This window comes from Tenrec ecaudatus, chromosome 12 (assembly GCF_050624435.1).
Source record: "Tenrec ecaudatus isolate mTenEca1 chromosome 12, mTenEca1.hap1, whole genome shotgun sequence".
NCBI classification, from domain to species: Eukaryota; Metazoa; Chordata; class Mammalia; order Afrosoricida; family Tenrecidae; genus Tenrec; species Tenrec ecaudatus.
Genome location: NC_134541.1, coordinates 19706039 through 19732228, shown reverse-complemented (window position 1 = coordinate 19732228; position 26190 = coordinate 19706039). Strand labels below are relative to the sequence as shown.

The 26190-nt window shown below is 45.7% G+C and overlaps 1 protein-coding gene across 1 annotated transcript in view; it reads right to left on the bottom strand.

Moving 5' to 3' along the window:
• The window catches only part of PTPRT (protein tyrosine phosphatase receptor type T), an 890723-nt gene that overhangs the window by 390637 nt on the left and 473896 nt on the right, over positions 1–26190 (bottom strand). The window contains exon 9 of the mRNA XM_075527730.1: positions 6375–6484. Within this exon, the coding sequence (XP_075383845.1) occupies positions 6375–6484 (110 nt within the window). The remainder of the gene's footprint in view (positions 1–6374; positions 6485–26190) is intronic.

Below are 26190 nucleotides of genomic sequence, written 5' to 3'. Positions count from 1 at the left end.
CTTCCCAGATTTATACACTAATTAGAAACTCGGTGATGCTGACTGCTAAACAGAAAGGCTTACTGGGAAGCTTTGCATGTCTGAATTTTAAATATTTTCACACTTCGTTAACCCAGTTGCTAGTGCAACATCTTCTGGTCCAATTCCCTCCTCTACTGTGTGATTTTTATTTTTGGATAGAGACAAGAACAATTAATTGAATTGAAACACATATTGATTACTGTTTTTCATGAACTCTGAACAGCTTGTCTCTAAATGATTTTATTGAAGAGTTTGCAGACAACTGTTTGGCTGGGTGGTCTCCCTGGTGACCTCATGCAGGCTGTAAGTGCCTGTCTGTGGTGGTGGCAACAGTCTGTTTTCGATGAGTCCTAGCTGTTACTGAGCAGTAAGTAGGACTGGAGTGGCCATGGCACCCTCTCCACATACATGCCCTGACTGGGAGCCCTGAGAGCCCATTCACATCCAGAGTAGGCTCTGGAAGGCGTTGTGCTAGTGGGATGTTTTGCAAATCCCTCGTGGACTTAGTTCCATGGACCCCACGGGAGCAGAGAGATCACTCTGTCCATTGAACGATGGCACGATTCATGTAATGGCCCACTGGTTTCAGTGGACAGAGTCTTATAAATCAGCCTATGACCCACTGCCTATGCCTACTGCGCACCAGCTTCGTTCCCTGGTCAAAGGGCACCAAGGACCCTCCAGGGAAAGGGAATGGCCTGCACCCAGGTCTCCGGGCAGTGGTCCAGTGGTGTGACATTGAAGAAAAGGAAAGGAGGCCAACAGGCAGTCACTGAGGGTACGGGGCTTGATGAGTTCGGAGCAGGAGCGGGGCCATGTTCTGGAGCCTCGTAGGCCCTGATAGATAATGGGCTTCTCCAGATGCAATAGGATGCAAAAGAAGCCCTGGTGGCATGGTGGTTGAGTGCTCTGGTGCGATCCAAAAGGATAGGGGTTCCAATCCAACAGAGGCTGCATGGGAGGAAAGATCTGGCGATTTGTTTCCATAAAGACCGCTGGTCTAAGAGAACCCATGGAGCACTTCTGTTCTGTCATAGTGTGTTACCTATGTGTTAGAATGAACTCAACAGCACCTAACAACGACAACATGGATGTTAAATGGAGTCCCCATGTGGGACAAATGGTTGGTGTACTTGGCTGCTAACAGAAAGGGGGGTGATTCTAGTCTACCCTAAGATAGCTTGGAAGATACACTTGATCTACTTCTGAAATCATAACTAGTTGAAAATCCTCTGACACATATGGGGTTGCTTCCAGTCAGAATTGACTCAATGGCAATGGGTTTTAGGGGGTTAACTAGAGGTAGCCATGCAGTCCAGGCTTCCTAGAACACACAGGTCAATGTCCCTTGACCTGGGAAGTACTCCGATCCTGTTAACAGGTAGGAGCATTCAGAACTGACCAGTGGATGGAGAGGGGAAGATTTACTATGCGCCTACTTTCTAATACTTATAAGGGTATTTTCTGTGCGAAGGCCAAGCTTGCCTCTGGAGAGCTGGGTAGAGAGCACGTGTTTACAGTAAAGCATCGTCTATCAGGATATGGTGGGTTTTAATAGGCAAGGCCAGGGATATCATGCTTGGGAGAGGGTCAGCACAGGAAGGAGGAAGACTTTAAGTGAGGTGGCGTGACATAACAGCTCAAACATAGCCGTGGTTTGGGGGTGCCATAGGACTGAGCAGCATTTTGTTTGGTTGTACAGGGTGATCACTATGAGTCTACACTCAGCTAGAGTCTACCCGCTCAGCAGGGTTGGGACTGCTGACGCATGAGGGATTCGAGCTTCAACGTTTTAAGAGAGAACCAGGAACTCAATGCCAGAGAATGAAAAGCTGAGGTCAGGTCTCTGTGTCGTCACAGCCATTTCCTTAGAGATTGGCCCATCTCCTGATCTTCCTGACTGGAAGGTCCAGGCTGGAAGATGTTTACAATGGCTCTTGGTCCAGTGTGCCTCGAACTTTAATATGCACACCATTCACCTGGGAATACTGTTACAACTGAGATTCTGACTCAGTGGGCCTGGCCAGGGCCTGGATTCTTCTACCTGTCTAACTAGTTCCCTGTCAGTGTGCAGGCTGCTGGTTTCTGGACTGTGCTTTGTGGGGTAGTGCAGTGACCTGACCCCTCTCTCCACACATCCTGTTTCCTCCTGACAGTAATGACTACAGACACACCTTCTGCATCTCCCACTGAGGTGCGAATCCTTGGATCCGAGGCCATGTTTTCACGTGCTCTTATGCTTCCTGCTGTGGTTACTGGTTAGGTGCCTTCAGTGGGATGTGGTGAATACTCTGAGTGCCCACATCAGCGGGCCAGGAGAAAAGTCAAGGTTGCTGTAGAATTAGGATGTTTACAGTTCTGGGGTAGCAAGAGGGCCAGAGCTGGACTCCCAGCCCATAGCAGGGGTGGTCCTAGAATGTGACAATTTGTGGTTCTAGGAGGCTCACCAAGATAAGAACTCATCACTGATGGGATGCTATTGGAGCCAGGGGATCAGCAGGAAAGAGGTAGATGGGGCAGAGATTCCCTAAGGTCTGCCGGGTACAATGTATTCCAACAAACAGCCTGAGCCCTCATCGTGGATTCATGGATGATGCGCATATCTTTGTCTTCAGGTGTGTTTTCCAGATGGTCCCATAGCTGATGAGAGTCAGCACGATCCATTAAGAGTATCAAAACCACATTTCCTCACTCCTTTCCTTCAAACCTTCCTAGAGCTTTCTAAAAGAAGCCTGGTGACATAGTGGACTACTAACTGCGTGGCCAGCAGTTTGAACCCCCTACCCCAGCTACTCAGAGGAAGAAAGACGGGGTCTTCCATTCTGCTGCAGTTTGATAACATCAGAAACCCACAGGGGAAGTTCTACTGTGCCCCCCAGAGGGTTTCTAGGAATCAGAATCAACTCGGTAGCAGCAAGTTGAGTGTGAAGGCTGTCCACAGCTCTCCAGGTGAAACAGGTGCTCTCTGCCATGGTTAGGACAGCCTTCCAGAGTCTGAGCTGCCCACCACACCTGCATGGTCTCAGCAAGGTCTTCTCGGTTCACTCAGGCCACTTTCCCATGTTTCAAACATGCCAGTGAAGGATCTTTGCACAACTCATTTCCTTTAAGCATCGTCACCGGTTTACCTCCCAAGACTCTGGCCACAGACACGATGTAAACAGCATTGTGGCTCCCACGTGAGGCATATGCTTGGGGTTTGTAAATTTGACATCGACTTTCTTTGTCTTGGTTCCTAAGGACCCAGTGGAGAGGAAGCCTAGTGGTCCACTGGTTACGTGTTGGGCTGCTACCAGCCAGGTCAGTGCTTCCCAAACCCAGCCATCACTGCACGGGAGGAAGATGGGGCAGCCTTGTCCAGTAAACGTGTTTAGCTTGGACTCCCTGTGAGGCTGACTTCAGGGTGGTCTGGTGATGCTCTGTGCCCCCGCATCAGCGGGCGGAATGAGGTCTGTGGCTACAAAGCCATGCTGCAGGGGCGCCATGAGTTGGAATCGACGAGGTGCAATGGGTGTTTTCTAGTGGTACCCAATTGTAATCAGGAACTGACACGCTGATGCCCCCCAAAAGGGGGCGGGATAGAAACTTAGAGACAGACTGGGACTTTCTCACACCCTCTTAGCTTTGAGGGGGCGGGGTGAGGGGTAGGCATGTCCAGAAATAGCCCAGAAGTTATGACTTGTATTCACTGGGATAGAAACGTAACTCTAACTACGCTGACCAGTATTTACACAGCCCTGTGACGTGCTGGCCTGTGATCCACATGGTCAGCAGTTCAAACCTACCAGCAGCTCTGCGGAGGAAAGCCTGGGCTTTCTTTACTCCCCTGCACAGGGGGGTGCTGTAAGTCATCATGGACTCGATGGTTGTAAGAAATCCTTGGTGGCACTGGAGGTTAGGCATTGGGCTACTAACTGCCAAGTGGTGCCAACCCACCAGCAGCTCCTTAGGAGAGAGATTTCTACTTATGAAGATTGACCTAAAGATTTCTTGGAAACCCTGGAGGGGAGCTCTACTCTGTCCTCTAGGGGCGCGCTGAGCTGGGATGCACTTGATGGCAGTTGTGTGGCCTTCGTGACAGCAATCAGTCCCTGGGGTACCATCGGGGAACCGCGGGGCTGCTAGTTGAAAGGGTGGCAGCTCAAACCCACCCACGGTGCCTCAGGAGGCAGGCCTGGTGGTCTGCTTCTGGAAAGCCAGCCAGCGAAAGCCCAACGGAGCACAGATCCACTCGAACTCACAGGAGGCGGCCGTGAGTTGGAAGCCAATGACGGATCATGAAGCCTCCTGCCCTTTTGCCCTGTGGTTTTCATTCTGCTGCCTCCAAGGCTGTGCACACTGCTGCGTGCTCCTCCATTTGTGTTGATCTCTCTCTCTTTCTCTCTCTCTTTTTTTTAATTGGGGGAACAAAACAGGCTTTTTGACTCCCGGGGAGGGTGATTTGTAATTTATGGATTTCTCTCTAGAAATTACAACCAGAACCTAATTTTAAAAATCAAATTGGTTTCATCTAATTAAATTTGGAAATTGCCTCATAAACACATACTCCATTATAAGTGTCTTCCAAAGCAACGTTCCCCAGCTCGCTGTCTGGGACAGGATTGGGTTGAGCCCAGCATGGGAGGAATTCTGGATTGGGGCTCAAGGACGCGTCCTCCCAGCAGTGGCTTCCACAGCCTGAAGAGCAGCCCACAGGCCAACAGAGGACTGCTTACATGCTAACCCCCAGGGGGAATCTTGTGAACACGTAGGCTTGGATTCAGTGGGTCTGGGACGGCGCCTGGAGAGCTGGATTTCAAATGGCTCCCTGGTGATGGCGCTGTTGCTGGTCCATGGACAGCCACGAGGAGCAGCAAAGGGCGAGGCTTTGGCACCTGCGGCCAGGAGACATGACCTTGCCATCTTGGCTCTGTGGCCTTGGCTTTTTGGCTATGCCTCTGAGTCTCAATCTCGTTTTTATGTGGGGATAAGAGTGATCCTTTAGAATGGCCTTTCCAGGGGCTGCATAAGGTGCTAAGCACATATTTAATTTGCTCTTCATAGCAGTCCTGTGAGATAAGCTGTCTGGTCACCTTGGTCCTCAGATGAGGAACCCAAAGCTCTAAGTTGGAGTTGGTAGACTGCCTCTTTTCTGAGAAAGGCTGGGCTTTGTGACACTAGCCTGCTCTGAGAGTGTTTTCTCGGCACCACCATGTGCACACGGGTTGGTCTCCTCCAGAGACGTGCTGGGTCTGTCCTGTTCATCCTCAGTGTCTCTTCCTCCCCTGTCAGTCCTTGGCTGTCTCTGCCAAGCGCTTTCTCCCCAATGGGCCAGCATCTTCCCCAGCCCACTCTCGGTAGGTGTGTAGTGGGCACAGGCTTCCACAGCATAACTCACTGGCCTCCCCCCACGCATGGGCCTCGCGTGCATGTTTCAGCTTGGAGAAAACCCATGTCCTGTCCCACCTCAGACTCCTACCAGCCTCCCTCCAGCAGTGATTACTAACCTACTCTACAGAGGAGGGAACCGAGGCTCGGGGAAAGGAGGAGTCTGCTGATGGTCACATGACGCTGGCCCCGGGGGTGGGAGGGGGAGGGGAGACAGTCACTGCCATCTTTCTGGCTTCAGCATCCATGTCCTATGCTCTGCTGTGCTGACTTCTGTGTCTCATACCACAAGCTCAGGCTCTCTCCAAATATAAAGGCTGGGCCAGCTCTGCCTCTTCTCCCTAGTCGGATCTTACCAATATGTACTTGTGTTTTCTGGTCTGTTTTATATTTGTTATGTATGATATATTTCTAGGTTTAGAAAGGAATGTTCTGCTGGCTTAAGGGGTTCAGCTCTACCTGTAGAGACACTGCCCATCTCTGGCAATGATGAGCCTTTTCCATCTGAGAGGGGAGGGCTTACTTTGGATACCATCACCTGAGGATACAGTTGCATATACCTTGGACACCGAGCAATTTAGACCCTAAGGACCCAGTCTCTGGAGACTAACACTAGGACCCTCTTTGAATCTTGGGAACTGATATGGGCGGGGCGAGCAGCATGCTTTCCAGATGAGCTCTAACCGCTGTTGGCCAGACTTGGCAGGCTTTTTGTGCTCTCTCAGGAGAATCTGCCTTCCCGAGTCCCGACTCCCTGCTGAAGAGATCCATAATCACCCTACTCGGTGCCCTGAGCACCCGCATTTCTTTGTCACTGTAGACAGCAAGAGAGCTCAAGTGCGTCTCCTTCCCATTGTCATCTCAGGAGCATTATGGGAAGTTGTGGAATCTTCAGTCGGGCTCCACAGATGGGGTTTCCACCAACTTCAGGCGGAAGAGGCTAGAATAAAGATAAGCTACTTGATGCCCGGAACCGGCCACCTTACCTCGTAGAGGGTGATGACGCCGTTGGTTTCATTGGGAGGTTTCCACTGGATGTAGATCTTCTCCTCAAAGGGCCCTCCTTGGATGGATTCGAGGGGGACTGCTCCTGGAACTACAGAAAGGAAAAGCTATGAGCGTTCAGGTTACCTTCTTTCTTGTTTGCCTGGCCCTCCAGCCCTAGGACAGGCGCCGGTAAAGTTGGTCTGCGAAGGACCAACGAGCAAGGCGTTCACCGTGCACACGTTATAAAGGCAATGTTGCAGCCAGTCAACTCATGGGTGCCATGGGAGCATGCAAACAGCCGTAGACATCACACACGTCAATGGCTATGTGTCAAGGAATATCAGCACAGTGGACTGCTCAAAGAACAAATCTGTCTTGGAAGAAGTACAGTCAGAGTGCTCCTTAGAGATAAGGACGGTGAGATGGAGTCTCACCTATTTTGGATATATTATGAGGAGAGACCAGTCCAAATTGAACTGACACCGCGCCTGCTACAATGGGCTCTCAAGCTTGGGAGCAATTGTGAGGATGGCGCAGGACTGGGCAGTGTTCGTTCTCTTCTGCATTGGGTCAGTGTGGGTTGGAATCAACTCAATGGCATCTAACAACAACAACGACATGTTTCAGTAAAACTTTACTTCCAAAGACAGGCAGTGTGCCAGAGTTGACCCGGGACCACAGTTTGGCCCAGGAGGCTGATGGCTTGGCTTTTGCCGGCTGACTGAGCAAGTCTGTCCCGGAACTAATCCTGATCAGCCCACCCAGCCTTACAAATTGGTAGGAACTAAGATCCAGTCTACCTTGTCCTGAGAAACTATTTAGCTGTCTCACTACTGAGCATCCCAGGTCTGGTTCATGGTTAATGCTTCATCACTATGTCAGTATTCAGCCCTCCTTGGGCTGCTTCTGTAGCCCTGTCAGTCTGCTGGAATTGGCCATGAACATGACCATCAAGAAAAATCCAAACCGCAAAATCCATGCTGCCCAAACTTCCAGGGCGAAACCCCCTAAGGGAGTCATGAATTCTTGCGAATCGTTACCGGATCTATCTATATTTTTGGACTTTTAAGAGCACTAACTTGTTGATGGGAATTTTATATACGTTTTTTTCATTTAAGCCACAAACAACCCTGCCGCTAGTGCGTATGATCCTCCTTGGGGCCGATCAGCGAACCAAGGCGCGGGGGTGGGGGGAGCAACACATGCCTTGTTCAAGGTCACCCAGCTCCTACGTTGGAAAGAGAGAACTGAACACCTGCCTGTGAGCCTCCAAGCATATACTCTTAACTGTCACGCGATGCCGGTCTAGATATAGCTTTGGGCATATGCTGCAATCAGTTCACTATTGTTAAATTAAAATGTATTTAGTGTTTTTCCTCATTACGGACATGATACAGAGTTTGTTGAATATTAACAAGAATATCCAGAAAAGATTAAGAACAGAAAAGAACTAAATCTCTCATCACTCCCATATCCAAAGATAACAAATGTTGTTTTTTGGGGGGGAGGGGTTTGCTCTAGCCTCCTTATGCCTATGCATAAACACATTGTTATTTTTTAAAGTTTAACTCTTGCTGTGCAAACTGGGTTTTTACTTCCTTTTATCACTAAGCAAATCACAAGCTTGTTGTTACTCCTTAAATATGCTTTGGGGGCCTGCACATATTGGCTGCCTAGAGGGTGGTGTAATGGTTACACATTGGGCTTCTAACTGCAGGGTCAGTAGTTTGAAACTACCAGCCATTCTTAGTGGGCCAAAATACATAAGGCATTTTACTCTTAAAGCTCTTGACAGAAAGGGCCAAATTGTCTTTGAGGAAGTTTGTCACATTCTGGGTGCCCCAATATCAGAACATACCTAACATATCTGATCCTTGCCAACAATGACTATTCATAAAGAAACGAAGTATATATTTTATATGGGATGGTGGGGGGTAGTTTGTGTGGTTGTGTGTGTTTACCTCAAATCAACCAAACACATTGCCATTGAGTCTGTTCTCATGACCAGCCTGACAGGCCAGAGTGGAACTTCTGTGGGTTTCTGAGGCTGTAACTCATCTTTTGTCCCTGGAGCAGCTGGTGGTTTCAAACTGCTGATGTTGTGGTTAGCAGCCCAACACATAATCCACTACGCCATCAGGGCTTCATTTTTAGAACCATATACATTAGAGATGTCTTTAATGAGAAAAATGACCTAAAAGTATATATATTTTTAAATCATTTTATTGAGAGATCATACAACTTTTTTCTGAGAAGGAGGCTTCAGGCCAAATAATTTGGGAACCTGTGGTCTAATAGAATAATTGAACAACAAAAAGAACATAGAAACCATTCCATACATGCATGGGTAGGATGACCAGTCAGTTAAAATGTTTTTTTTTTTAAGTAAGAGGTGCAAGGATCATTCATTTATTTTGGAATAATTAAAATAAGATTCCTATCCCAAACATTGTCGTGGGTCGAATTGTGTTCCCCTCAATATGAGTCAACTTGGCTAAGCCATGATTCCCCATGTATTGTTTTTCCCTAGTTTGAGATGTGCTGTAAATCCTAACCTCTGCTAAAATTATGCTACAGAGGATAAGGGAGCCCTGGCCGACCCTTGGGCTGCTTAATGCAAATTCAGTGCTTCCAGCCTCCAACAGCTCTGAGGGAGTTTCAGAAACCCACAGGGTTCCTGTACTGAACTGTAGGTTCACTTGTACAATGTCCTATATGGTTTCTGTGATTTAAAATCAAATTGATGAGACTCCACTGGAAAATACTCATAAAGGCCAACAAACAGACCTTGAACTATGTTCAGGCGTCTCCATTTTCGTCAGTGGCTTTCTTTCTGTTATTTTGTTTTGGGGGAGTTCTTGCTGTTTGATTGGTTTTGACTTCCTTTGTTGTATTGTTTGGCTTTGCCTGGTTTTTGCACTTATTTATGTCTCTGCATGTCTATGTAGATATGAGAGGCAGGATAAACAATTCATAGATGAAAGAATGGGACCGATGGTTCTGGGTAGATATGGAAAAAGGGGTTGTGGGAGAAAGGAATGGGAAGTGGGAAACCAACCCAGGGGCAAGGGAACAACAAGTGAACTAAAATCAATGGAGAGAATGGCACAGGATGCCTAGTGGAACTTAATCAAGGACAATGTAGCAGCAAGGAATTACTAAACACAAATGAAGGTCAACCATGATGGTGGGAAAAGAGGGAAGTAAAAAGAAACAGAGAAGAGAACCTGGAGGAAAAGGACATTTATAGAGGTCTAAATACGTGCATGTACATATGTAAATATATTTATATATGATGAGGAGGAAATAGATCTATACACATATATTTATAGGTTTAGTATTAAGGTAGCAGGTGGACATTGGGCCTCCACTCAAGTCCTCCCGCAATGCAAGAACACTTTGTTTTATTAAACTGGCATTTCATGATGCTCACCTTCCAAACACGATCGTTGAAGACAAATGTGTGCATAAGCAAGTGTGGTGAAGAAAGCTGACGGTGCCTCGCTATCAAAAGATATAGCGTCTGGGGTCTTAAAGGCTTGAAGGTAAACAAGCGGCCATCTAGCTAGGAAGCAACAAAGCCCACATGTAAGAAGCACACCAGCCTGTGTGATCACAAGGTGTCCATGGGATCAGTTATCAAGCATCAAAGAACTAAAACTCATATTATTGTGAATGAGGGGGAGTACAGAGTGGGGACCCAAAGCCCATCTGTAAACAACTGGACATCCCCTTAGAGAAGGGTGATGGGGAGGAGACAAGCCAATCAGGGTGCAGAGTAGCAATGATGAAACATACAACTTTACTCTAGTTCTTCAATGCTTTCCCCCTCCCCCACCCACTATTATGATCCCAATTCTATCTTACAAATCTGGCTAGGCCAGAGGATGTACACTGGTACAGACAGGAACTGGAAACACAGGGAATCTGGGAAAGATGATCCGTTCATGACCAGTGGTGAGAGTGGTGATACTGATACCGGGAGGGTGGAGGGAAGGTGGGGTAGAAAAGGGGAAGTGATTATAAGGAATTACATATAACACCCTTCCTGGGGGATGGACAACAGAAAAGTGGGTGAAGAGAGACATTGGACAGTGTAAGACATGACAAAATAATTTGTAAATTACCAAGGGTTCATGAGAGAGGGACGGCAGGGAGTGACAGGAAAAAATGAGGAGCTGATATCAAAGGCTCAAGTAGAAAGCAAGTGTTTTGAGAATGATGAGGGCAATAAATGTACAAATGTGCTTGACACAATGGATGTATTGTGATAAGAGTTGTATGAGCCCCCAATAAAATTATTTTTTTAAGTGTCCATCTGCCACAAATCAGGCCTTTTTTTTTTTCCTTCATGGTAGCATGCTCATCTCTTGGATGGCCATGAGCTTACCAGCCAGGTTTGCACACAGTGTGGGCTGAAGCGAGGTGGGGCAGAGACCCCCGTTTACTGCTAACCAAGGCTTATCTCCCAATCAGGCCTTTTTTGTTGCACACTGTTATACAATCTTTTCAGAACCTCTAAATAGAAAGCTTGGTTAACAGTCTGACCTGGTGGGACAAACCCAAAGGCACCCCAAGTAGACATTTTCTTGTCCAGAAGGAGGTTTGTCATCAATCGGCATTTCACCTCTTTTGAAAAGAGAAAACCACTCATACACTTGAGTTTTTCCCATAGTGCTGCCCTTGTATACTGTGTCCAACATCACAACAGTTTCTGCAACATTTTTCCCGAGCAGGAAGCAAAATTTCACAGCTGCATGCTATTCTCTTAAATAGGCCATCACCAAAAATGAAATTAGAGTAAAACTGCTTTTATGAAAAAATTCACTGTGACCAGAGAACTTTCCCATGTGCCACCACTGGGTGCGCTAACTCAGAGTGAGTTGCTTGATTGTCGCCTAGCGGGAAAATGCGTACTACGACTGCTCTGTGCGGCCCAACCCAATTCCGGTTTGTTGTAGGTATGCACTCGTATGCATTTGGTGTTGAATTATACTTTTTGGTGGGCTTTTGTCCAGAAACCTCTAACTGTTGCCCAATTATCAGACCTACACATTGTTATGGGACCTCATATGCAATCCTGATCCTGTTTTAAAAGCTTTGCCTTGCATGAGATGTGATAGCATTTGCACATCACCTATGCGCCTCCACATACTTGAGACCCCATCGAGATTACCGAGACTACCTGAGGCCACGACGAGTAAATACTCTGCAAACAGCACTTTAACTCCCTCCGGGTCTCTGTGGGTTGGCTGTGACCATTCTAACTGCTTCTTTCCTCCCCTGAAATGCTTTGATTCTCAGGTATGTGGTTCTCAGGTTTAATAGATGTGGAAACCTTGGTTAATGAGGAAGGGTGAGGAGAAAAACGGAGCATAGTTTATAGACATAGCTTTAAAACTTTGGGGAAGATATTTAAAGAAAATAGTCATAAGATGTGAGGGTAGGGAACCAAACTCACTGCCTTGAGCCAATTCTGACTCACAGTGACCCTGTAGGATGGAGTTCCACTGCTCAGTAGGCTTCAGATCCTATAAATAAATCTTTAAGGGAATAGAAACTCTTATTCTTCAATTCTGACTCACAGTGACCCTGTAGGACCGAGTTCCGCTGCTCAGTGGGCTTCAGATCCTATAAATAAATCTTTAAGGGAATAGAAACTCTTATTCTTCAATTCTGACTCACAGTGACCCTGTAGGACCGAGTTCCGCTGCTCAGTGGGCTTCAGAGCCTATAAATAAATCTTTAAGGGAATAGAAACTCTTATTCTTCAATTCTGACTCACAGTGACCCTGTAGGACTGAGTTCCGCTGCTCAGTGGGCTCTTCAATTCTGACTCATCATGATTCTAGATAGGGTTTCTAAGATTGTCAATCATTATGGGAGCAGGTGGCCTCATCTTTCACCCCCTTGGAGGGACTCTGGTGGGTTTGAGTTACCCACCTTGTGGTTAATAGCACAATGCTTAATCACTGTGCCACACACACTCCTTGAGGAGGAATACCCCCACTAAAAGCAAACAAGCTGCCACCTAGTGACTTCTGAGTCATAGTGACCCTACAGGACAGAGGAGAAGTGCCCCTTTGAGTTTCTGAGACTTTAAACGTCTGAAGTCCAGACAGCCTCTGCTTTCTTCTTTGGATCAACCAGTGGGTTCTAACCACTGACCTTGTCGTTAGCAGCTGAAAGCGTAGCTTAAGTTAAGGTAGGAGACGTATATCTTCAATAAGTCTTCCCGTGGCTTCATTCACAAGCATATTCTGAGGGAAGACTTCAAACACAAGGAGCTTACCTGGGAGATCAGCCAGGCCACACTGGTAAGGGGTAGAGGAAGTGGAGCCAGGGAAGGAAAGAAGCCAACGCAGGGTGTACAATCAAGCAACAGACCACAGTGTCCTCAGATGTTGGACAAATGCCACTCAAAGGGTGGCTTCTGGATCCAGAACCATATCTGGTCCATGACAAAACAGGTACAGAAATATAGATCTTAAAAGCAGGGGCTTATATTCAGAAGGTTCTTGTTTCTGTTCACCCTCTCTGTGACTTCTATTGTGCTTTATAATAGCAGACCTCAACGAATTGAAAGCGCTATCACTGCTGTGAACACACCACACTGAGGTTGAAGGCTTGGGAAGTACAACTCTCCTACCAACCCAGGAGGTGGGGGTGGAAACTGGCTCTCTTTATCCTTCAACTTCCTGTCTTTGATGGCTTGCAGGCTGCTTTGTGGGGCGTTAAGTGTCTGGTACTTCTTGTTTTTTCCTGTGAGAAGGTCAAGTTTGCCTCTGGAGAGGAAGGTAGAGAGCACGTGTTTAGAGTAAAGCATCGTCTATCAGGATATGGTGGGTCTGCTACAAGGTCTGCCTCTTCCACACTCCCAAGAGGAAAATACTTGTACTATATTAAAATTAAGAATTGATCTTTATCAAATGAAAAAAAATCCATTAACAGCATTATACAAGGACCCCCCTTACAAATCAAGTAAGAAAGGGATAATATGCGTGCCTTGAGAGATGCTCAGCCTCCTTAGTAAATTAGTAAATGCAAATAAAAGCTCAATGATGTATATTTTTGTACTATACAAATGGACTTGGGTTAGAAACATGACAATAGTGTTTATAAGGATGAAGGAAATAGGAATTTTTCAACTACTGCCAGGAACATTAGAGGATCAAAGTGTAAACTACCACCACCCCTTTGGAAAACCATTTGGTAGCATGTAATACGCCCTTCTCACTACGTACCCTTTCCTAGGTAAATGTTGCATAGGTTAGAGAGACCGTTTAGAAATATTCATAGCACCAATGTTGACAGACATTCCCACCTGGTGGGAATTAAATGGTGAATTAAATGAGACAACATCTGCAACAAGGACAAGAGTGTAATATAACTCCCTCCATCAACATGGATGAATAGAAAAACAAAGAGGTTGGACAAATGCCCATCACATGGCACCCAGACCACAAAACACAACAGAAAATAACCCAAGCCCACTGCTGTCAAGTCAATTCCTATAGAAAAAAGTGTGCCTGTCCCATTGGTTCGCCAAGCTATCCTCTGTAACGGGATTCAGAAGCAGACAGACACGTCTTTCCCCACAGAGCAGATGTACACTTAGAACCACCAACCTTCTAGTTAGCAGTCAATCACTTAATGCCGTGTGCCACTTGGGCTCCTACACCCATGGGGGAACTAGCAAAGATCAAGTGACCTATACATGCACTCCGAGAGAGTAATATGTTGTGTATACTCATGCATCAGCCAAGTGTTTCAGCACATTTTAAAGCAGTTTTTGTGGTAGAATTAGGTGCCTCGGCTGATACTCAGGTATATACGGTATGTACAAATGGAAATCAAAATGACTCACACAACATATAGGAGAGTACCTGCTCAGTTTTTAGGGTTGGGGGTGGGTGAGGACAAGAACAGCAATGGACAGATGTCCTTCAAGTCAGCCCCTAAGTCAGGGCTCCCCTATGGAAGCGACCGTCAGAAGGTTTGTGGGAAACTCCCTTTTAATCCTATTTTCCCATCAGCTCTTGGAAGCCCTGTTACTATGCGATCAGACTGTGGTGGGCCATTGGGTTTTCAGTGACTGATTTGGGGCTTGCTTTCTAAGGTGTTGTCCACCAGAAGCTCCCCTGAAAGTTATTCGGCACAAGTAGCATCTTACAGTGATGGAAGTGGCAGTGAGGCCCCAAAGTGTCTTGGCCATGACGGATGCCCCACAGCGAAAGCAAGAAGATGATGTCTTTGAATAGCGGGGATCTTTTTGTTCATGTCACAATTATTTAAGCTATATAATTAATGTGTACATTTGTCTTATAGATTTCATAAAAGAAGTATTTTACTATAACGTAGATAAGTGTACTAGACCCTAGAAATAAAAGTTGTAAGAAAGAAAATGAACTGAGAGAGATGAAAAGAAACTAAAAAAAATGAAGATTTATACAGCGTTACTGGGAGGGAGGCTCATTGTTATAAAAAGGAATCATTTTCCATGTAAAAGGGAACACGGAAAGGACAGTTAAAATTTTTTTGATGGAACCATTTCTGAAGTTTATGAACTAATTCCACCATCTCTTGAGAGACTAAATGGAGAGTGCTGGCCCAGAACACGTTGCGGAAGAATGGAGAAGGGCTGGTTCTAAGAATTCAAGAGTGGTGTCTTAATGCCACCGAAGGGCATGGTCGGCGTTAATGCTGACTGCTCAACGAAATGGAGCAGAATGCCCCACAACAGAGGTCTTGGTAGAAAATAATTCACTACGGTGGTTTAAAAAAATAGCATTAATAATCATAGGGGGAAAGTTTTGATGGGTCAATTATGTGTCCTAAGAAAATGAAAAAGAACATTGTGAGATTTCTACCTGGTGCACAAAAGAGTTTCGATAAAGTTCAGGTGACGTGTTACATGCAGAAAGAAAAAGACCGGACTGAATGATGCCACGAGTAAGGAGAAAACACAGATAACTCCTCCTCTGGCTTGGGAGTGAGGAAGAGGTTGGCTGTGAACATGGAGTTAAGGGGTAGACCAGATGGCTTAGCTGGATATTGAGGCTCACAGCCTTCTCAGCGACTGCAGCTTCCATGGTGGTCATGGTCTCTAGCCTCAAGTGGATCCTCATTACAGAACAGAGTAAAAGGGTCCCAAGAGGCTGTGTAGGTTGTAATCTTTACAGGACAGAAACCAACAGGCGGCTGGTGGGCTTGAAAGGTTGACCTTCCAGTTGGCAGCTTTAACCACTGCGCCTTCAGGGGTTCTTCACTCTGCCCACATTTCTGACCCGTGTCCTCTCACACACCACTTTTGTCCTGTGGTTTCTTCACAAGGTAGACCCCATCGGGGCATGTCAGCTCCCTTCGGGAAAGTGAAGTGGCCTGAGACATTACTACCACCGCTTCTCAGGGAGTTTACAAGGATGCCTTCTGTCCATTCACCTCTAGCCTGCATCCTGGGACTCTTCCCCCATGAGTTAACCCCAGCCCCCCCCCCACCTCTATTTCGCGGTTTTCCTTATTGTCTCTTACACATACATGCCACATGCCACATGCATTCCCATTTTTTCCAGAAGCTACTTCCTTGGCCCTTACTGCTACACCCCCTTCTGGCCATTCCCGTGCATTTTCCTGGCTTCACAATCAAAAGGATTGTTTGGATTGTCGCATAACAATACCTGCCTAACACTCTCTTCTCAGCCCTCTGCAGGAGGGCATCTACCTCCAATGCTCTCCCTGATCCGCCCAAGCTCACATCACAGGTAGCCTTCCTGAGACAAAATCCACTGGGCAAGGTGAAGGCCACATCCTACTTGACATCCTAGCCACACTGATAGCTGTGGGGCGGCCTTCTTTAGACGATCTCTTCTCTTGGCTGTGATAGCAACTCACATTCCCTATGTTCCACCTACCTCTCCGAGCACTTTCTCCAACTGATGTTCCTCCCCTCCTGGGGCAGTTCCATACTTTTATGTCCACCTGAAAGGGGGAGCAGTGGAGTCTAGTCTGTCAAGCAGGTCACAGCCTGAAGGTGCCTCCTTGTGGGTGTGACCTAAGGAGGGTCCTGGGAACCCTCTCAGCCTTCACCTTCACACTAGTGAGCCCTGCATGAGCCCTGGAGATGGGCTCACTGCCATTGGATCCACAAGATGTGCACCCAGTGGCCTGTGATCTTCCTGCATCTTTGCATGTGGCTTTGTAAGTCTGAAGAGGGACTCGTGGACTCCCGATGAACTTGTGGACTGGTACTGGACTTCGTGACATGAGTTGCCCAGGGCTGGGATGTTTTCTCATTGTATAATTAGGTCCTGATATAAAGCTTTTTCAAATGTGTTTCTCTAGTCAACCCAGCCTAACATATATCCCAATTAAGAGTTGAGTTCCGTGTGCTTAGTCCTGCATATTATGCTCTCTCTCCTCTCACACACCTGCTACAAGATTGATTCCCTGCCCATGGTTTGAATGTCCAGACACTGACCCCGGTCACATGTCCACTGCTATTTGACGCCACTGTGAGATATTCTAGGTTCATCTCAACTGAAAAACCAAGCCTCCCCAGCTTCCTCTCTCAAACTATGAGTCCTCTGCCAAGGTTTCCTCTTTATGCACGAACTCTGGTCCACCCTGGAATTGTGTAAAAGAAGAGCTACAGTATTCCTAAACAGCTTCAGCACCCCTAGCCTCCTCCCCATCAGCATCAGGTCCTGGCAGTTAGTTCAGCTTCCTGCGTTGTCCTACTTGGTCCACCTTCTCTGCTCCACTGCCATCATCCTGGTCCAAACGCCCAATCTCTCTCTCCTCCACAATCACTGTGTAGCTTCCTACTGATCTTCCTCCGCTTACTCCTGCCCCCACAAAGCTCTCCACCACTCCCTCTCTAGACTCTTGTCCTCCTGCATTGTACTTACTCAGTGACAATAGCTTTTGGCCACTTAATATCCCAATTTATCAGACTCCGTTTGCTTTAATTATCCCTGTACCTCGGGCCTTTCCTTTAGAGGTGATTTTTATTAATTAATTGAGTGTAATTATTTCCTTAGTGTCGGTCTCCATCTCCAGAATATGCGCTTTATCAGAGATTTTATGACATCTCTATCTTTTAACTGATGTATCCCTAAACTCCATCACCATCTCCTCATCAGATTAAAGACTGAACAAATAGTCTTGAAAACAATGAGTGGATAAGAGAAAACACCGAAAGAGCTGACTACTTAAAAGCTGCAACATACCTAAAAGATTTAGCAACCAAACAGGAGTGGCAAAAAATATTTGCAACCTATGCAATAAAACTTATACCCTTAAAAACAGATTATAATTACAACCCCACAAGACAAAGCTGAACAAAAATGGAGATTCCCTACAGGAAAATAGCGCAAGATATAAAAAGCACGTCCAAAAACGAATCGATGCAAGTGGCTAATTAAACTGAAAAAAATTGCATTCTCTAGTAATATAAAAAGACACACACACACACACGCCTGTGTGTGCCTCTGTGTAAGGTTAAGCGAAAAAGTATTATACTATACGACAGTTTCAGTTCACACTAGAATGGGCTTATTCCAAACCAAAAAACGCATTTAAACTTGCCTCTGTGTTCAGTGGACGGTCATAGTCAAATTCTCTCATCAAGACACTTGGCTTCATCTTAAGGTGCATTCACAAAGGGGACACTTCTTGATGTCACAGGAAAAGAACAGTTTTGAGGTCGGGGCTTTAACAAAGCTCCAGTGGCCATCCGCATGTCTCTGACGCTTGGAAACACCATTATAGGATTGCTGCCCCCCGTAAAACAATAGTGGTTAGGATTCCGGCCCATGCAAGGAAGAGCAGGAAGACCTAAACGGAGTCATGAGAAGAGAGAGCGTCACCCCCGAGGAGTAAACGGTGGCTGCCATTCCGAAACAGAAGGCTACAGAACACTACTGCGTGGCGGAGGGAGTCGGGGTCTCGCATGGTCCAGGGTTTCCATTTTGAGCAAAAACCTTGGCCCCATGAGGCTTTCAGTGCCACGCATACCAAAAACACACGAAGACGGGCTAACTCAGAGCGGTTCTTTCCATCAGTGTCTTAAGCAAGATAAAAGCTAATGATGGCGCTCTTATGAAGCCAAACATACCCGAGTATAAGCCTTGCATTTACCAACAATCCAGAGATGGAGGATAATCAAAACCATGGCTTCCAGGGCCATACATTGGGCCAGGTGAAGGGAGGGCCATAGCCAGCTCAAAAGGTTACAGCAAGCATCTTTTGGAATTCCAAAGGAGTACAATAAAGCAGTAATCATGAAAGGAAAGATTTGAAAGATGACCCAACAGAATGTGGACTTGAACAATATCTTAATAACATAGGCAAGTACCATTTTCCTGGAGATAATTCAGAATCAGTTGTCGCAGTGTATCAACAGGGTAGCTCCCAGAAATTCAATCTGGATTCAGAAGAGGGCAACAATACAAGAGGGGTATTGCTCACCTCAGATGGATCTTGACTGAAAGCAAAAGTACCAAATAGATGCTTAAACGTTTTATTGATTACATAAGGGTGATTGACTCGGAAAACATACCAAACTACGAATAACATGGAAAAGAATGGAGATTCTAGAACACTTGTATTTTTCAGAATGTATACAGAGTCTAAGGCAGACATTCAAATAAAATAACGGTATACTGAGTTTAAAATCAAGAAAGGTGTGTGTCAGGGTTGTATCCCGTTCACCTTAATCGATCCGTATGCTAAGCTGCTCATGCTCACCCCGCTGACAAAGAACTGGGCAGCAGAGCTGGAGGAAGGCTCATGAACAACCTTCTTCTCCTTTTAAAAAAAATCATTTTATTGGGGGCTCATACAACTCTTATCACAATCCATCCATACATCAATTGTATAAAGCACATTTGTACATTTGTTACCCTCATCATTCTCAACACATTTGCTCTTCATGTAAACTCCTGGCATCAGCTCCTCATTTTTCCCCCTTCCCCACTCGCCACTCCTCACTCCCTGAAGAACCCTTGATAATTTATAACTTATTATTTGGCATTGACAACCTTCTATATGCAGATTATACAATCTTGCTCATTGAAAGCAAAGAGGACTGGAAACACTTATTGAAGATCAAAGACTCTAGCTTTCAGTATGGATTACCACTCAATGTAAAAGAAAGCAAAATCCTCACAACTGAACCAAGAGACGGCACCTTGCAAATTGGAGAAAAGACTAAAGTTGTCAAGGATTTCATGTTACGCGTGTCTGTAGTCATGGGACCACCTGCGCGGTCCAGAGCAAATCTGCACGAGACCTCTTTCTTGGGTTCAAGAGCAAATATGTCACTTGTGAGACTAAAGTGCACTTGACCCAAGCCGTGGTATTTTCAGTCAGATGCATGTGAACGTTGGACAGCGACTGCGGAAGACTAAAGAATCGATGCATCTGAATCACGATGTTGGTGACAAATAATAAGAGGGACGTGGAGTGTCAGAAGGAGGAGCAAACAAATGTGCCTTGAAAGAAGTACAGCTATCATCTTCCCGAGAAACACGCTCGAAGACGAATAGCTATGCACACCAGGAAGAAGAGATTTTCTTAACATGAAAAGTATAACTGGAAGCAACCTACAAGCATCACATGTAAAGATGGAGTAATCTTAAGCATGAAAACACAGATTCCCACTGTTTCCATTAAATATTGTATCCGATGGCCCTAGTCAAAGACAAAGTAAATTAAAGAGTTCAAAGGCTGGCAAAGAAAACTATTACTATGTGCAAATAGTATGATTATCTGTGTAGATAATCCAAAGCAATCTAGACACAAATTATTGGAATTAATAAGAGAATCTAGTGTTTGCCAGAGAGGTTTGCATGAAAAAGTCAATTGCATTTCTATTCCCCTTAATGGGTATCTGAGAAGAGTCATGCTTTCTCACTCTCTACATACAAGGACAGACCAGTCCCTGGAGAAGGACATTGTGCTGAGAGGGCAAGCGAAAGAGGGGGGCCCTTGATGAGAAAGAGATTGGCACCGTGCCTGCAACAATAGGCTCAACAAACGGCGAGGATGGTGCAGGACACGGCAATGTTCATACACAGGGTGGCTGCGGCTTGGACCCAATCCCACAGCACCTGACATGACAAGTCTTGATAGATTGTCTCATAGGACACGGGAACCAGTTCTGAGAAAATTGAAAACTGCCGTGGTGAGAAAAGGGCCAGGAGAGTTTCCTCGAGGGGTGTTCTTGAATGGAGACAATACAGGGCTCCTTCAGTGTTACAAGCACTGCTCTGAGAATTTCTGCTCCAAGACTTCCCCTTCCTCCCTACCGCCCTCCTCTTTCCCCTTCGGGCTTCCCTCTGTCTTATCCTCCCATAGAGTGTGTAGGAATAAACCCAAGCGATGATTTCAAGGTGTGTGTATGTGTAAGTGGAGTCCCGGGGGCATAATGGTGACATGTTGGACAGCAATCAGCATGGTCAGCAGTTTGAAATCACCTCAGGAGAAAGACAGGGCTTTCTGCACCCGGCAACAGCAGTCGTCCAAACAGGGAGCAGCTCTCCCTGTCCCAAAGGGTGTCTGCATCAGCATCGACTCGGTGGCAGGGAGTTTCTGTGTGTAAGCATACACACCAACACATATTCAAGGCATTGAAGGTCACTAAAAACGGATTTTTGAAAGATGGATATTTCCCCATGAACTTTTTAAAAGGTGATAAGAAAAGCAATGGACGTTTTAGCGTTGCCTTCTTTGACAAGCATTCGATATTCTTAATTCTCATAATTCCCGTGCGGATTGCTTTGGATTGTCTATGCAGATAATCATACCATCTGCATTTCCTAATCGCTTTGTCCTTAGCCAGTCTTTTAACTCTTTGGTTCATTTCTTTCCTTCAACTAGCGCCTCCAATGCCATTCTTCAGGGGCAGAATACTGGGCGTCTGTGTCTAAAAGATTAAGGCTTTATTACTTCATCCCGAAATGTGGAGTTTGTCGATCTCTTCGAGTTACTCTTTATCCGGCTAGACAGCTCTCTGCTCTTCCTGCTGTACATGGCTGTTTGGTTTTTAATCATGCTGAGCTTCAGAGGATGCGTTTTTATATCTATTGAGCAGCATTCCCCGCCCCCCATTCCTGTCCTCTCGTACTATGGTAATGTAGTGAAGCACGTTAATGGCTTTACCCATGTAGAACCAAGCTTGGTGTTCTGAAAGAATTTCCCCCTCTGTTTGTATACAGTGCCGAGCTGTTGGTTCATCAACATGATGGCAGTGGGTTCATATACTGGGTGGGGTGAGTTGGAGAGAGAGGAGACAGGATTCCACTGAGGTGTTTGAAATGACTACACACATTGACATCGAATCCACTCTTGCCTCAGGACAGGACGGAACTGACCCTGTGGGTTTCTGAGACTAGAACTCTTTACATAAATAGAAAGCCTCGTCTTTCTCCAAAGGAGCAGCTGTTGGGTTCGAACTGTTGACTCCGTGGGTAAGCAGCCCAACTCATAAGCCACTACGCTACCAGGGCTAATTAAAGAGGCTCTATAGTTTAATTTAAAATGTTCTCTTGCCACGATGAGCAAAATTTTCATTGATCCCTAAATTGCCTACTCGGGCTGAGGTTGGCCATTTAACACTTAGCCTAGCTCTGGGTAAGTTAATTGTACATATCAGATATTGACTTTCAGGAAACATGTCTTAAAGTGCCTGGTAGTGTAATCCCCCTTTTACATGTGAAGGCATACCACAACACGTGAAAGGCAATTCACTTTCTCAAGGGTGATGGCAACACCGAGTGAAGCTTGGCTTTACCATGATTCTGTCTGTACACATTTGTCTTCCATTACCCCTTTCTTCTACTACCCAGTAGCTATATGGGTATTGGAAGACTGCCAATGTTACCAGTTAGTGGCCAACCCAGGATGTCTGAGCCCCAGGTCAAGGCTCTTTCCACCTCACTCCATATCCCTGAAGGTGTCCTTGTCAATGACAAAACCCACTTCCCTTTTATTAAACCGAGTCTCGCTCTCACTCTCTTTTACTCTCATTGTGAAATGACTTTTTGGTGAAATATTCCCTTTGCCTTGTCTTCTACTTTTGTGTCGCTTTCAACCCAATTCCCACCCCCCCTTTATAATTCTTTAATGAATCTGCATTTTCCCTTTCCACAATTTCTTTCTTCTTCGATCTCACAGCATGGGCCTTTCCATCCTTTTGACAGAGTTCTACAACAAAGGTTAATTACTTTATAATTTCATTCTCTTTAAAAAAAAAGCACACTAGAATTGCTAATTTTAACTGTGCTTCTTGTCAGTAAGTTCATGTAAATTCACTGTAATTAAACCAGATGTTTTCATGTGCCTAAAAGTCAGGTGGTAATTTAAGGGAACTTTTCATTTCAACATAAAGGGAACAGGGCGTTATCCAGGAAACTTTCCTTCTCTCCCGGCTCTTCTTCCTTCTGCACCCCTGGCTTCCAGTTGTTCCCATCAGAAAAGTGGGGTTACTGATGGTAAACTTTAAGGGAAGTTGGGAGACTGATGGGCATGTGTGAAAGCCATGCCTCACACTGTCACAGGTGTCTCCCTCCTGCCAAACCTATGAAGGTTTTTATTTTTCATTGTCATCCCAGGCACCCTGGTTGCGTAGTGGTTATCTGTTGGACTGTGATCTTCATGGTCGGTAGTTCAAAACCACCAGTGGCGCTGAGGGAGGAAGACTGGGCTTTCTATGTCCATAAGCAGTTACAGTTACAGTGTTGGAAGCTCACAGAGGGCTGCTATGAGTCAGCACTGGCTTTTACAAGTTTTAGCCGGTGCCATCCGTGCAGGCTGGTCACTAGAAAGAGTCTCCACCCTGGCTGGAGAAAGGCTACATGACTTGAGACTTGTTCACAGGTCATCAGACTCAGTTAGGGATTCGTGGAGATAAAAAACTGAGCTTCAGACAATTTCCATTCATTTGCCTTTCCTGGTCTTGTTGCAGGAAGAGTAGAGTTTCCCAGGAAAATCATTACACCTTGAAGACATCAGGCATTGGCTTTCATGGCACTGAACAATGATGTCTGAGCAAATGTCTCACCATGATCCTCTCACAGTGGGGTGTGTGCATGTGCTCGATTTTGTCTGTTGAGTCCCGTGGTGTAAATATTCCCAGCATAGCAGATTTCAAGCAGTGAACATGACATCAGTGGTGGAGAGAGAAGCTAATACTTCGCTCCAGCAGGCCAGTATGAGTTGACTTCTCAAAGAGCTAGCAAACCTGTGCATGCACCCATACTGTTAGACACTGGACATATATAGAAACTCATAACAGCATGAAAGAGGCAGGGATTTGGGTAGCAGATATGCTTTCTCTACATCTTTCCATTCACCCTTCTAGTCATTCATAATTCATCTGTCAATGAATAGGTTGAACTGGTGTATACTTTGCTGTGCAAATTCCCAACAAAAACAACAATTTTAAACTTTTGGCGCTATGAATAGATAGCACTGAACAAAAGGAATAATTGGCCCTCAGTAAGCTTCCATTCCTGATTGAGGGCTGGAAGATAAACCAAAGAAAGCAACACAGTATTTCCGATAAGTTGTCTAGAAAATAAAGCAGATAAGAAAGTTAGGAAGTTTGAGGCCAGTTACAGAATTGCACAACTGCATTACAGTGTCTCCATCAGCCTGTTTAGGGATTGACTTTTGTTAGCGGCTCTTAAGTCAGCTCTGACTCACACATATTATCTTCTTCATTTTTCCTGATGTTGTTTATCTGTCCAGTGGTGGAGAATTTCACTTTCTTCATATTCAGGTGTAAATCCTCACTAAAGGGTAATCTTTTACTGCCCTCGGCAGTAAGTGCTTCAAGTGGTCTTCCTTTGGGGCGACCAAGACTATGTCATCTCTGTATGCTAGGTGGTTGTCTTGCACCAACGCAGAGGGTACATTCTTCCACTTAGAGACCAGCTGCTCATAGTGCTTGCTCAGCCTTCAGATTGAACACGGACGCTGCAAGGATGCGCCCTCGCCACACACCTTGTTTAAATGATGAACTGTGCAATCTCGGCTTGTTCTGTTCGAACGCCTGCTTCCTGTGCCGTGTACAGGTTCCTTACGAACATAATTGAGTGTTATGGAATCTCCATCCTTCATCATGTTCAGCACAATGCTTAGTCCACAGTGGCCATTCAAAACACCTACCTGCATTCCCCCTTACTCTTTATAATGTCTCCTGGTTCTCTTTATAAGCATCTTCATAAGCACTGAGCGCTATTGATGCCTTCAGGATATGCTAAGGGGGTGTGTATAGCTTTTAACCTAGACACCAAATAACTCTACTTCCTGCCTTTTGTCACTGCCTCGTATACGTTTCTCCTGACTGTATTCTTTTTCAGGTTTCAGCCGCCACATCCTTGTTAACCACACATACACCTAGCAGCACTCAGCCGAGGTCGCCTCTGAGCTTTCTGTGAGCTGAGAAAGCAATGCTTAGGCTTCTTAGAGACGCATAGAAAACCAGGGCTAGTCTTGAAGGCAGGCAAGCCCGCCCTCCAACAAAGTACATGGGCTTTCAAAGCCTAATTTACTGTATTAAGGCAAATGTGGCAGAGTATATAGGGTGATAGTAAATGCAAATACAAAAAGCATATGCGCACAGGTTCCTCCCTGCAACCTCACTGGTGACTGCACATGACTCAAACCCTGAGTGTCCAGAAGATGCTCTGGAGTCTGATGGAGTAAGCGATGATGCAGCTGCACACCAACCGGCCGAGCAGTTCAGAAGAGAATAAGGAACCATCTATAGCAAGTGATCCGAGGGAATGTTGAGGCTAGAAGAAGTGAGCAAAAATACAAGATTCAGAGAATGTACGTTGTGCTACCATTTATGTTAGAAACAGGAGATGAAGGACTGCTATTGGCTATTTGCAAATTGAATGACAGAAAAGGCGAGCCCAGCGTGAATGAATGGTGAACCTTCAGACCTGGCCAGACGCCAGTGAAAGGAGGTGTGGGGATGGTGGCGGTACTTCTCTCACGGGATCTTTTCATTTAGTTGGGGCTTTAGAACCATGGACTGTTTGATCATATTAAAAGGATTGAAATGAAAAAGAAAAGTTGGAAAAGGCAGATTCTGAAATTGAAAGAAAAGAGCTGAAATTAGGGGAGTAAATTGATAGTCTACATATGTGATCACTCTTTGGGCTAATTTATTCATCGCAAGGTCAGCGGTTCAAGACCACCAGCCTACTCCGATGGAGCAAGGTAAAGCTTCATACTCTTGTAAAAAGTCTCAGGAGCCCACAGGGGCAGTTCTACCCTGTCTGACAGGGTCACTGTGAGTGCTAATCGGCTCGATGGCACTAGGTTTGATTTTACACATCTAACCACACACAGAGAGAAAAACTGAGCAAGTTTTGGGGCCCAGTGTTCTGATTATATAACCTCAGTGTGCTCCAGTATATGAACAGAAAACACAAGCAAGCAAAATCATTGCCCCAACATAGTAGTTTGATTGTCTGTTGGCTATAACGGTGGTGCAATTTTGAGATGGCTTGGTAAGAATTGTAGGATGTTGAAAATGAAAGTGTGTGTGGCTCCTGGGAGCCAGGCGGGGTGTCACCATGGGGGAGAGATACAGGGAAGGAAGGAAAAAGTGGAGAAGAATCCTGATGTGTTAGATTTGAACTGGTATGAGCTCATGATTTAAAACATACATGACATTCCCTAGCTCTACCCAAGGAGTCTAGAGGCAATAGCACCCCCACTGAGCGCATGGAAGATGTATGTATATCTTAGCATCAAAATATCACGTCCTGTTGCAAGAAGCCAAAAGTTACTAAATAA